Genomic DNA, 12,280 nt, shown 5'->3' with positions numbered 1-12,280 from the left:
CAAAGCTCCGTCCAGTGCTGCCCACCAACCCTCTGCAAGCCACCTTGTTTTCCAGCGCCACCAACGATCGTGCCCTCAGGTGGCATCAGCGATGACGCGGTGAGCACAAGTTAAATGGGTCATTTTTAGTATAATTCCTTGCCGATTCCATCACGCATCGCTGGTCTTACATACACCCAGCAGCAGCGACGCCAGGGTGGGGTTTGCAACCTCTGCGTGGGCTGCTGGCAGGAACAGAAAGGAAAGGAATAACCCAGAAACTGTAGCCCAGGGAGGTGGGTCCCCATCCTGGGCTTGAAAGCAGAAAATAAAAACGGAAAAAATATATTTTCACAGCCAGGCGATCAGCATGAACCGAATGCCTGCTCCTGCTCCAGCACACCCGTTGCCACCGTGCCACAGCAGACACCTCAACCCCCTGCTCTGCTAACCCGTGGAAGCAATAAGCCCGTTGCACAGCGAGCGTGAGGCTGCGGTGGGCAGGGGGGGTCGTGCTGTGGGGGCGAGCTGAGGCTGGTTTTGGGTGCCACAGCGTCCCTCCCCTGCTCTTGTAAACAAGCAGGGCTCGGCACGCCAGGTATTCGGGGTTCAGCGGGGGGAATGCACCCGTGCAGCCACATCACCCAGCCCCGCCAGCGCGCCGAAACCCACCCGGCTCCGCGCAATGAATGAAACAACCAGCGTCAACAAGCACGCGCCTGTCTGCAAACGGCTCAAGCTCCAGACCCGCACGCGTGTCCCCCGTGCCCACGCTGCTCGGGGAAGAGCGAGGGTCTGGAGGTGGCCAGGACCTGCCCCTTCCAGAGCAGGGAGCCCCCAGCAAGGCGCCTGGGTCCCGCAGGTACCATGGTGACCGATACCTTATCACACACGCTACACTGCTCCCGGGGAAAGTCCCCGCTCTGTCACGGGTTGTCTTTGATTAGAGCTCGGTTTCGGGTGACTTGAGAAGCAATCTGGTCTGAGGCACAACAGCCCAGTCACCCCGCAGGGTTGGGGGATGCTGGCCTTAAGGTCCCAGTAACACAGCTCTTCCCAGTTTCTTTCCTAAGATGCAAAATTTAGAGGGGATAGAAATGGAATGGACGGAGCAGAGCCCCACTCCCTTGCCACAGCATCACCATTCAGGGTGGAGGTTCACAGACGCTACACCGAGGTGCAAAGCCCAGATAAATGAGCCACTTGGAGGAACCTTTAGGTGATCCTCCTGCAAGGCTGGTGACACGCAGCAGCACATCTGCACCGGCAATGCTGTCTAGCAGCAGCGCAGCTCACTGCAGCCAACCCAGCTAAACCCCTGTCCTGCCCTCCCAGTATATCCACCCGCCAGACTGGCCGTGCAGTTCTCCGGCTGCTGGAAACTGCATTTCCAATACAGAGATGCTCCTGCCCCAGCAGTGTCCCAGGGTTGGGATACGAAGACCTGGACTGATGGACGCAGCTTTCCTGGCAACAATGCCCTGTAATCCCTGTATCCAAGTCTCCAAAACATGCCACACAGCTCGTCACGGAGTTTTTCCGGCTGGTCACACCTACGTGCCCCATGTGTGACTCTGGGGAGATGGACCCAGCCCTGGATGGGGCGTGGGGAAGGGAGAGGACCTGTCCTGCAGAGACTCAGGTTACACTGAGTTTAGGGTGGGTAAATAAAGGTGAAGGGAAATGACAAGCCCCGGTTGCTGTGTTTTCAGGGGATCGTTTTTTCTTTCGCAGGAACAGGTTTATTTGGTGGTAAATAAATCCCACCTTACGGAGGAGCCAGTGACCGCTCCAGCGAGAGCCTGAAAACGAAACCGACTGACTCACAGTTTCAGTGAGAGGCAGGGTAAACACGCTGCTGTGAGAAGAAAAGAGGAAATAAGTGTACCAAAAAAAAATCCCTGGCTTTAATTACCCCAGGTGCTATTTTTAGTAACACATGGACAGGAGAACACACGTCTTTTTCTCCCCCTTGCAGCACCCACTGGGTCTCTCCCACCCAAAGGAAGACTGTCCAGATCAAGATTTGGCTTGTGGACCCCCAGTACCATCAGCGGAGAGGGGGGAGACTGGTTTGGAGCTCCTCTGGGGTCTTTGGGCTCCCTGTGGGATCCTCGGGGCCGCGTCAGGCAGCTCAGGAGCTGCTGTGAACCCCCCACACACACTGCAAGGGAGGACCCCCTCTGCTTTGGCTTCACGGAGCTGTGACCCCTTCGTCCTTGGTCCCCAGCTCACTCTCAGCATCCAGACCAGACCTACCCCAACAGCCTCTCGCCTGGATGTGCACTGCAGACAGCACTGACCAGAGCCCAGCCAGCCTCAGACATGCAACATCTGCCTTTCTGGGCAAGATCCTTTATTTCTCACAGTTCCCGTCTCCTGGAGAGCAGCTGCACTACAGGAAAAACTGGCAGGTCCCACCAAAGTTATCCGTCAGACCTCGTTACAACTAAACAGCCCTGCTAAAGACGGCAGTAATGACAGATGCAACCTGGCAGCATCCCCTTTCGAGGGCAGGAGATGGGCAGTATCTACACCCAGAGGTGCATCTGGTTGCACAGAGGGAGATACCCAGCCTGGAAAGAGCAACAGGCTCTGAAGGGAGAAGACAGCCCTGAGGAACCAAGAACGTGTCTCTGGAGATTTCTGCCTCCAGGGGAAGCTCAGTTCCACCTCATGGTAGTTGCAATTCAAGTGTGGGGTGAGTAGCATCTGCGTTAATGGATTTGGTTAAGCTTCCACCGGGCAAGGCAGCCACTTGTGAAACGTACTGCTGGCCAAGAGCAATGCCACCCAGGATCAAAGGCTGCTCCACCTGGCACTGCATCACACCGGCACAATCCTGCACCCAAAAGCAGGGCTTCTAGACAGGGAAATGGAAAACTGCCGTCCCCAGAACCATCGGCACAGCACAAAGCCCTGCCCCTTATCCTGCTGTATCCCCAAAGAGCAGCAATATTCTCCAACAGCCTCCTGGCAGAGCTAATGGTTTTAAGAGAAATTTATCTGTCAAATAAGGGAGATTCTCTGATCCAGGTTCTGGACTGGACTCAAGAAACCTGGTTTAATTCTTCTCTTCCGTGGTGTCCCACCAACACACCCAGAGTTACAGGCTTGGGGCTGGGGGCTGCAGCAAGGTTTTGCTCTGGTACTTTGCCGCCCAAGCTGAGCCCTGTCCCATATCTGCAAAGCTACTGAACTGGGAAGGGAGGCTGGGCCCAGTGCCCAGTGGGATGCCCGAGGCTGGTGGGCATCTCAGCTTTGGCGGTGTATCTCCCCCTACCCATCACGTTTTTCATAAAAGATTTTGGGGGGCATCCTTTGCAGGGCAGAACAAAGGAGTCACGAGGCAGTTCCACAGCAGAGTTATTTCCCAGTGCAGCCATCAGAAGGATGACTTTTTTTTTTTTTTTTTTTTTTTTCTTTTAAGAATGGAAACCACATGTTGATGGGAGATGCAGTTCCATGGGAAGTCCAGTACTCTGTGTCTGTGCTGGAGATAGGAACTGCATGGGCACCAAACAAGACAAAAATATCTTTAAATGGGTTTGGATGCTCTACAGAATGTATGAGAACCCGGGCTTAAACAGGCAGCTCACATTTTTCCTGTTCATTTTGCAGTTGGCCTGGGCAATGAAGGCATGGAGATGCTCACAGATGCATGACTAACATCCCTAAGCAACTGTTCATCAGTTCATGACTTGCTTCACATGCAACATCAGGTCCAGGGCTGAGACAAACAACCAAGGAGCAAATCTTACACCTCTCTAGGCATGTTACGTGAGTATTAAACACAGACAGGTGAGAAAGCCCGAGTAACCCGAGGAAGAGCACGGTTGCCAGTCGGACACTGCAAACTGGTGTCGGGGTGGCTGGGCTTCCCATGCGCAACCCTGGCACCTCGGGCATCCCTGCAGAGACTGGCATCAAATCTCCCTCTATTTCCACAGCAGTAACAAGTGGATATAGTGATACATCACCTTGCTCAACAGAGTGCTTTGGGGTTCTGGCTGACGTGGTCCACGCAGGCGCTTACGCCCACATAAGTGGTATTTTCACCACGTGGGCTAGCCCCTCTGCGGTGGAGGGGGCTGAGCTGCCTTTGGGTGGTTACCTGCAAGTGTGAGGACATGTCCATGGCTGGTGCCATAGATCTAAGCCTCCATGGAATGATCCAAACCATTCCTGTAGCGGTGTGCATACCCTGGCTGCACGTCCGAACAGGCACGACAGCCACCCCCTCGTTACAGATGAGAACCAAGGTCACTTTTCTGCAGTATGAGCCCCGCTTCCTGAGCTCAGCTCAGCACCGTTGGTGCTGGGCCTCCTACAGCCTCCTTCTGCAATGTTTGCTCCCCTTTGCATGACTATCAATGAGCTCACTTGCTCCTCCTCTTCACCACATACTGCCAGGAGCATGAAGCTCCTGCCTTTGTCTACAATGCCCTGAAAACACCAGAAGTGCAACTTGGGCACCCAGCCTAGACAGAACCAGCAGCATCTTGCCCATGCCCTAAGCAACAGCTGGCGGAACCAGGGCTCAGCATCTTGCCCATGCCCTAAGCAACAGCTGGCGGAACCAGGGCTCAGCACCTTGCCCATGCCCTGAGCAACGGCTGGTGGAACCAGAGCTCAGAAGGATGTTCAAGCAGATCCTTGTGCAGCAGGTAAATCTCTTCACTCCCTACTGCATCCAAAGATAAACAAACAGAGCAAGCAAGCCCTAAATGAAAGCCAGGCTTAATACCTGTTGACAAAAGCCTTCCGCCCCGTAATGGTGGAAGCTGCACGTTTCTGCCTGCACTGGAGTCCATGAGGCTTTTGCCCAAGAGGCATGCAGAGATCCCACCTCCAAATTCCAGATGGACTGCCCCCCCCCGCCCCCCCCGAGTTTTGGGAAGCGGAGGGATACCAGTACTGCCAGTAAGTGTTTGCAAGTGTACAGGAAGCGTGACTGTACAACAGTGTGGTTTGAGCTTGGGGCCTGATCCTTTCACTGGTTTTCACATCAGCATCTCAATGGCCTCAACAGGAAATCAGCATACGTAAACAACTGCTCTTATTTATTTTCATACCTTGTAGACTTTGGTAAGGGAAGGACAGGGTGCTTTTTTCTTCTAGTGTATTCACGCAGGATCTAGCACAAACGGTACTCCGAGATGGAGAGGAGTCCAGGCAATACGAGAGTATAAATAACATTATCAGGCCAATAAACCAGCTCTGAGCTGGATCTGAGCTCAAATACATAAACAGGTAGGTATAGCTTCTAATCTGCATTATTGACAGAACTGCAGTGACTCAGCCTTATTTACAAATCCACCTGCAGAACAGGTTAAGAAGTCACCTGTGTTCAACAGCTCCCTGTGCAGCGGCATTTTATCATTTGGGGATGAAACGGGAGCTGAGGATTTTCCCAGCTTCCTTTCAGCCCCTTTCCCAGTTTTGCCCATTAGTAACAGTCTGCTGGGCTTGGCACGCACGAGAAACGGACTGAACTGCTCCTGCACGTTGGTAAGCCGTAACTTTGCATTGCTGCTCTGCCAAGGCACACCGGACACCCCAGCTCATCCAGCAGCTGATGCAGCAAGGCTGAAAGCAACTGCCCGACACCCGGCGCTGCTCGGCCAGGCGCGTTTTTCTCTGTGTTTTAAGCATCGAGCATCTTTTGCTCAGGGAAGGGAAAGTAAATGACACCAGGCACCAGCCAGACATCTCGCAGCCAGCCCCATGTCCCAACCCCCGTGCCCTCTGGCACCCCACTGCCCACCTCAGCGTGCCTGCACGGAGCTGCGAGCGTACCCCACTCCGGCAGCTCCCTGCACACTTATTTTCTCCGTGCCTTTCAAGCCCCCCCTTGCTGCCCACCGCGCTAATCCAACGCCACGCATCTCCCCAAAGCATTGCGCACGCGCTGCTCTCCCAGTTCAGTTCAGCACAGCTTTATGGAGTTGGTTTGTTACCCCAGTCTTGCCAAGGGCCCTGGAGGTATGAAGAAACCACCCTTCCCAAGGAACAGAGCAGGGAGGGGAAAAAAAAAAAAAAAGAAAAAAAAAAAAGAAAGAAAAAGAGTTGAAAATGCTTCCTCCCCTGAATATCACAGCAACCTTTTTACCTGAGTTGAGCTCTTGCGACCTGCGCCTGTGGCTTTCCCGACGCCCGTGGGCCCCCAGTGGGTCACCGTCGTTCCCTGAAGCCATTGCAGAGAGATGCTGGGGAGTATCAGCGTTACCTGGAACGACCAGAGACAATATGTGAGCGAGGTTATGAGCAGCCAGCAGGGTCACGGGAGCCTTGCTCCCCCCTTGCTCCCCCACACCAGCCTTAGGAAGCCCCTTTGGCTGAGCCAAGTGCTTGGAGGAGCAATGCTGCCTGCTTTTATCTCTGCAGGTGACCTGGCTGCTCCCTTTGCAGCACTGCTCCCCAATTCCAATCCACACCAAGCCCCTTGGCTGGATTTCTCCTCTCCTGACTCATCTAACGTTGCAGGTGGTCACATGCCACAAAAGGTAGTCACTCAGCTCCGCACTTGACCTCAGGACCTGCGCATCCTCACCGGGAACCTGCAAGCAACTCGCTGACCAACCCACTCAGCAAGTGCCCGGGGCTGCACCGGCTCTTAGCCCAGACACCAGCACTCGCAGCAGCTCTGCGCCGGGCTGAAAGCCAAAAATCACAGCGCAAGAGGGCTCTGTGACTTCCTGGCAGCACCCAGAGAACGTGCCTGGGAGCTGAGTCGTGGGGCTCTGCTGCTGCCCCGAACGCTGCTACCCTGACCTGCTGGCACGGCAAGAGCAAACCCACCGCGGCTCCCGCGCAGAGCCGGAGCGATGGCGCCGATTCCTCTTGGCAAGCACCTCCAACTTGATTTCCAAAACTCCTGCAAGAGACGAGTTCCCTCTTCTCCAAAATCCAGAAGCTAGAATTCCCCCTGTTCTGCACAGTTCTTACTCTGAGCCGCTCCCAGAACAAGAAAACGAAATGAGAACCAAATGCACGGCTCCTGTCGCCCCTGAACTTCACAGGTGGCCTAAAGCCAGACCTGTGGCTTAGGGCTGTCGCAGCTCCTTTATCTCTCTGCTCGTTGCACTGACCTCACCCCCAGTTTTTGCAGAGAAGGAAGCGAGTCGATGCAGTTACCACCAGGGTTAGTGAGAGAGCACGGCAGCTCCCAGCCCGCCTGGCATGCCAGTACATGTTCTCGGGGCTTCTACAGGGCTCAGCTGGTGGGGGTTGTGATTTGCACCAGGTCTAAATTACTAAAGACACACCGACACCCAGAAATGTAACTTGTATCCTGGGCAAAAATAATAATAATAAAAAAAGCACTGGTTATGGATAAATAACCACCTGTGTCAGGATGAGAAGGGCAACACACGGTCCGAGCATATAACCTCACGCTGAAGATTATGCAGAATTAAAACTTAAATTGAGGGTGCTGTGAAGTAAGTGTGAAGTACAGTTTGCAGTCGAGGTGGGGACGGGGGTCTGGAAATGCAAAGCTTATCAGCCCGGCTTAGAAAGCCACTGCGTGTTTGCAGAGCTGCAGTCAGGGAGCCCCGGCCGCGGTGACACGCAGATGGAGATGCTGTTTTTTCCTCTGTGCCCCCGAGGACAGGATTTCCCTTTTCCTCCCCAACCTTAAACATCCCCATCCAAGGAAAAGCTGGAAACACGATGAGGATCAGCAGTTGGGATGGAGAGTAAAGCCGGGAGGAGAGCTGGCTCCCACTTGCCCAGATCAGAGACCCAGGCTCCAGAGCTGCTCCTCTCCTTGCTCTTCGCTGCTCTGGGAAGTGGTGGAGAGAGCTCAGGGAGTCCTTGGAGCGGATGCACGTGCCCCCGTCCCCTCCTCCACAGAGGAAACCCTCCCGTCCTTCCTCCGCTGCCATCCCCAGCGCCTCCTGGGGTGCTCAGCAAGGCTCCAGCTGCAGCCCACCTCGCAGGGAAGGGCCTCAGCACCCTTCAAGGGGAAGCCAGCCCGGACCCAGAGCAGCTCTCTGGCGTTCGTGCTAACCAAAGCACTACGAATTTCCACTGTATTCCACGCTGCTGCGACCCGAGGCTGCCCTGGATGCTGGGGAGGGTAAGGATGCATTCGGCCAAAGAGTCCAGCTGCCCCTGGAGCCTTTACAGCTGGGTCTGTAGGTGCATCTGGCTGCGTTTGACATCACCCCACTGCCTCTGTCCCAGACCTCCGCTGCGATTAGCAGGGAATTTCTGATGCAGACCTGACTGCCCAGCATGAAGGGTGGCCTGCGAGCGCAGGAGGCTGGAGAGAAGCAGCTGACTCGTGATTTTTCACGCTTGCCGTCTGGCAAACCCTGAGGAAGGCTGCGACTGTGGCCGCCCATGTAAGAGGCACTTTCATTTTCAGTTTCCTTCTCAATATAGTTTCATGCAGCGCTTTCTTCTCCTGCAACATGGGCCACCGCAGCCCCTTTTGCACACATGCGCAGCTGGGACTGGCAGCTATGCTGGCTCCTGACCCGCTCCCCGGGGAGCACCCCAAACTCCCACTCCTGCAAACTAAGTGAACACCCAAGACAGCTCACTGCCCGTCCTGCTGGGGGTCCAGGTGCCTGGGACCATCCTATCCCATACCAAGGGTGCTGCTGCCCACATTCCTCCCGCTTCCCAGCCCGGTGCCCCTTTGCTTTGCCCCGTTCTCCGTTAGGAGAATCCACGCTGGAAGATAAGGGGAAGGGTGTGAGGGTGGATGGGAAGGGTGTGAGGATGCGCATCACGCCCATACACTTCAGAACAGCCCAAGGCTGCAGAAAACGAGGGCTCTCCAGGATCCGAGACAGGGCTCCAGCCAGGGTTTGGGGGAAGCTGCAGGCTGCTGGGGGGGTGGGTGGTTAACACTCAGCAGCTGCTGAAGGATTCAGCTTCACCCTTTTTGCTCTTGTAGGAGGCCACAAAGGGTTAAAAGCTGCAGACAGCACCTAGGATGTGGATTTAGCAACACCTCCGAGGTGGCACAGGATTCTTATCTTTATTAATGAGCACATGCCATGCAGAGAATCAGCCTTCCTGGAACCCCTCAGGCTTCCCTAATAAAAAAAGACCTTTGCCTCAACTGTTTCTCATTTCACCCTCATCTCCTGTTCTTCAAGAACAGCTCTCTGACACATTGCCCGTGTGCTCTCATGACACACTCACTACTTCTCCCAACTTTTCTCAGAAGGAAAGTGCCTGGGTGCGGGAAAGCTGGTGGGATGGACCCAGAGAGGGAGGCAGATCTGCAGGAGCAGCCATAATCCCCAGAAATAAGCCCAGCTCTGGGGCTCTGAAGTCACCTCCCGACATGTTATGAAGATCCTGTTCCAGGAAATGTGTGGAGCATCCTCTGGGACGAGCATTTTGTAGGTCTGGCCCCGAGCCCGGGCATGGGAGCGATTCCATCCTGCAGCGTGCAGGTCAGCTAACCCTCTCCTGGGGGGAGATCCCGCAGGACCCCCATGCCCTGCTGCCAGCCCTGCACGGGCAGTGCAGAATCAGGCCCGCTCCTCCCAGCCTGGCTTCGAAGAGCAAACAGGTGAGTTCGCCCAGTTTACCCAGTATGGCACCAGTGTCCTGCTGGCCCACGAGCCCCAGCAGATGCAGACGTCGTGGCCGGGGTGTCCCCCCCCTGCCGCGTGCCCCCATCCCGGTGGTCCCCGCTGCTGGGTGCAAAGCCACATGTGCCGTGCCATGCCAGTCGCCAGAGGTCACAGCCCGGAGCGGGGCGAGCCAGATGTCACCCTCAGCGTGGCCACAGCTCTTCCCACCCACGGCTCGGACAGCCCCGGCCTCCCTCTGCCCCCGACCCCGGGCGCTGGCACCGGGATGCTGGGTGCGACTGTCACCGCCGCGGCCTCGCAAGGGGGAAAACCCGGCAGCTGGAGAAAATATGATGAAAAGAGGCGACAATTCCTCCGGGGGGCACCGACCCGCTTGTTGAGGGGCGGCGGGACCCCCACCCCGGCCCTGCTACCGCCCGCACCGCCGTGCTGCTCTGCCAGGTACCACCGCGTACTTTACCCTCGCTCCCGGGGCGGTGCAGGATGAGGCCCTGCGGCTCTGCCCCCTCCCCCCGCTCCAGCTTTGCTGCCCCCCCCCCTCCCCCCCCCCCCCCGCCAGCCCCAGCCCCCCGGGGCTCCCGGTGCATCCCCCGATTCCCGGCACCGCCCGGCCGGGCCCGGTTAATAAAGATACCCCATCCCGGGGGAGGCTGGGGGTGGGGGGTCCCCCGGTACTCACCGCGTCCCGGCGGGGACCAGGCGGGCCGGGGGGTCCCGGGGAGCTAACGCATCCCGGCGGGGGGCTGCTCCATCCCCGCCGCCTCCCTTCCTGCCTCCTCCCCGGAGCGCGGCGCGGGGGAAGGAAGCGAGCAGAGCCGGGGAGGAGGGAAAAGAAGAAGAGGAAAAAAAAAAAAAAAAAAAAAAAAAAAAAAAGAAACCCAACCCCAGACCATAGATGCAGGCGCGCAGCCGGGCAGGGCTCAGCTCCCTCTAGAGGCGCCTTGCCCGGCCCCAGCGTGGGAAAGCGGCGGCGGGGCCGGGGGCAGCGGGGGGCTGGGGGGGCCGGGGTGGAGCTGGGGCATCGCCTGGCTGCGGGGCGCGGGGCAGCGCGGGGGGGCTGCTACCTAGTGCTGTGGGGATGGCGCATCCCGCCCCAGCGCATCCCATCTCACCCCAGCGCATCCCACCCCACGGCATCCCGCAGCATCCCACTGTGTCCCATCCCACTCCATCCAATCGCGTCCCATTCCACCGCATCCCACCCCATCCCACTGCATCGCATCCCACCCCATCCCATCCTCTCCCCTCCCACCCCACCCCACCGCATCCCATCCCACCGCACCCCGCCCCACCACATCCCACAGCATCCCACTGTGTTCCATCCCACCCCATCCAATCGCACCGCATCCCATCCCATCCCACGCAGCGCATCCCATCCCCTCCCACCCCACCCCACAGCATCCCCTCCCACCCCATCCCACCGCATCCCACCCCAGCGCATCCCACCACACCCCACCCCAGCACCCTCCTTGCATGATTCCCCAGAGTCTTTGGCTTCTCCCCGGGTTCCAGTGATGTTTTGCCCCTTTTTTAGGGCTGCGGCTCCTCAGCACCACCAGGTTGCCCTCGGTCAGGCATCGTTAAAGCACTCCTGGTTTCCAGTAGGAAACTTCTGCGTTGATTCACCAGATCCACCAGCAAAAGCTGCTGGTGGCAGAGGGGGTTCACACCGAGTGGCTTAGGAAATTAGAAATCCACTGAGGTTGGGACGGATCACAGTGGCTGGGGGAAAGGGTGCATGTGGATAACCCTAGGGAACAAGACGGCTTTTTCCCTGGAGGTGGCTCTTTGCCTCAGGAAGCTGCCCCAGATGCTTTTCCTCTCCTTGCTCCTGGGGGACCTGCCAGGGGCTTCGTGTTGGTGCTGAAACAGGCCACGTAAGCAAAGGTTTGGGGCTCGTATAAATGCCTGACTGCTAATTATCAAACGACCTGGCTGTCCAATGGTAGGAGCATTTTCCATGCCCTGGGACGGCATGCCCTGTGGGATGCTCCCTGTCCCAGAGCTGAAAAAAACCAGAGATTTTTGAATTCTTGATTTACTTGGCTGAGCTTTCCCTGCGGAAAATGGGCCCCTGGCCCCAGAGATGCCCTGGCCCCAGAGATGCCCTAGCCCCTCGGAGCTCGGCAGACCTTTCCGAGGGCGGTAGCTACATTGACACCAGTGAGAAGCAGGTTGTGGAGGGTGAAGCGAGGGATGCCTGCAGTAACTGTGGGGGCCAGGGGCCAAGAGAGCTGTGTCCGGGCCACAGATGGCTTTCAGGACTAATCATGGAGCAGAGGAGGGTGAGGAATCACCTAACAGGGAGCACCCCATCAGCCTGGTAGCAAGGGGTCTGCCTTCCTCCCAGCATGCAGAGAAACTCCTGGTTCTGGGGGGGCTCAAGGTCCCACCACCAACCTTACTTCTGCACTGATCCTTGGGGCGGGTTTTGGTGGTGAATGTAGCAGCGGTGGCTGGCTGGGGCCCTCTGGGTTATCCCAGCATCCCTGCTGGTCTGTGCTGGTGGTGGCTGGTCTTGTACACAGCCGGTGTGATGTGCAGCCAGGTCTGAAGCTGAATTCTAGTGCAGTGGGATGTGCTGCCTGGTGCAGGATGAATCCTGTGCTTCATCAATCTGGGCTGTTCCTGAGTCCCACCACCGCTTCAGATTTAGCATCCCTTAGTATTACCTCACTAGGCAACAGCGTTGGTAAGAACTTTTGCAAAAACAAATCTAATCTAAAAATTCTTCTTCC

General features: G+C 56.9%; 1 protein-coding gene and 1 long non-coding RNA gene across 2 annotated transcripts in view; one reads left to right on the top strand and one right to left on the bottom strand.

The window, feature by feature from the left end:
• Positions 1 to 10,378, bottom strand: part of BAK1 (BCL2 antagonist/killer 1) — an 18,919-nt gene extending 8,541 nt beyond the window's left edge. The window contains exons 1-2 of the mRNA XM_055819608.1: positions 10,222 to 10,378; positions 6,092 to 6,208 (exon numbers count right to left, since the gene is read on the bottom strand). Coding sequence (XP_055675583.1) covers positions 6,092 to 6,176 — 85 coding nt within the window. The 5' untranslated portion in view covers positions 6,177 to 6,208; positions 10,222 to 10,378. The remainder of the gene's footprint in view (positions 1 to 6,091; positions 6,209 to 10,221) is intronic.
• The window catches only part of LOC114012766 (uncharacterized), a 25,597-nt gene that overhangs the window by 1,199 nt on the left and 12,118 nt on the right, over positions 1 to 12,280 (top strand). The window contains exons 3-7 of the long non-coding RNA XR_003555459.2: positions 337 to 841; positions 1,714 to 6,230; positions 6,367 to 8,062; positions 8,170 to 8,330; positions 8,891 to 9,517. This is a non-coding gene — a long non-coding RNA (uncharacterized LOC114012766). The remainder of the gene's footprint in view (positions 1 to 336; positions 842 to 1,713; positions 6,231 to 6,366; positions 8,063 to 8,169; positions 8,331 to 8,890; positions 9,518 to 12,280) is intronic.

This window comes from Falco peregrinus, chromosome 16 (genome assembly GCF_023634155.1).
Source record: "Falco peregrinus isolate bFalPer1 chromosome 16, bFalPer1.pri, whole genome shotgun sequence".
NCBI lineage: Eukaryota > Metazoa > Chordata > Aves > Falconiformes > Falconidae > Falco > Falco peregrinus.
Note: the sequence above shows the minus strand (reverse complement) of the source record. Positions and strands in the feature narration are given on the sequence as shown.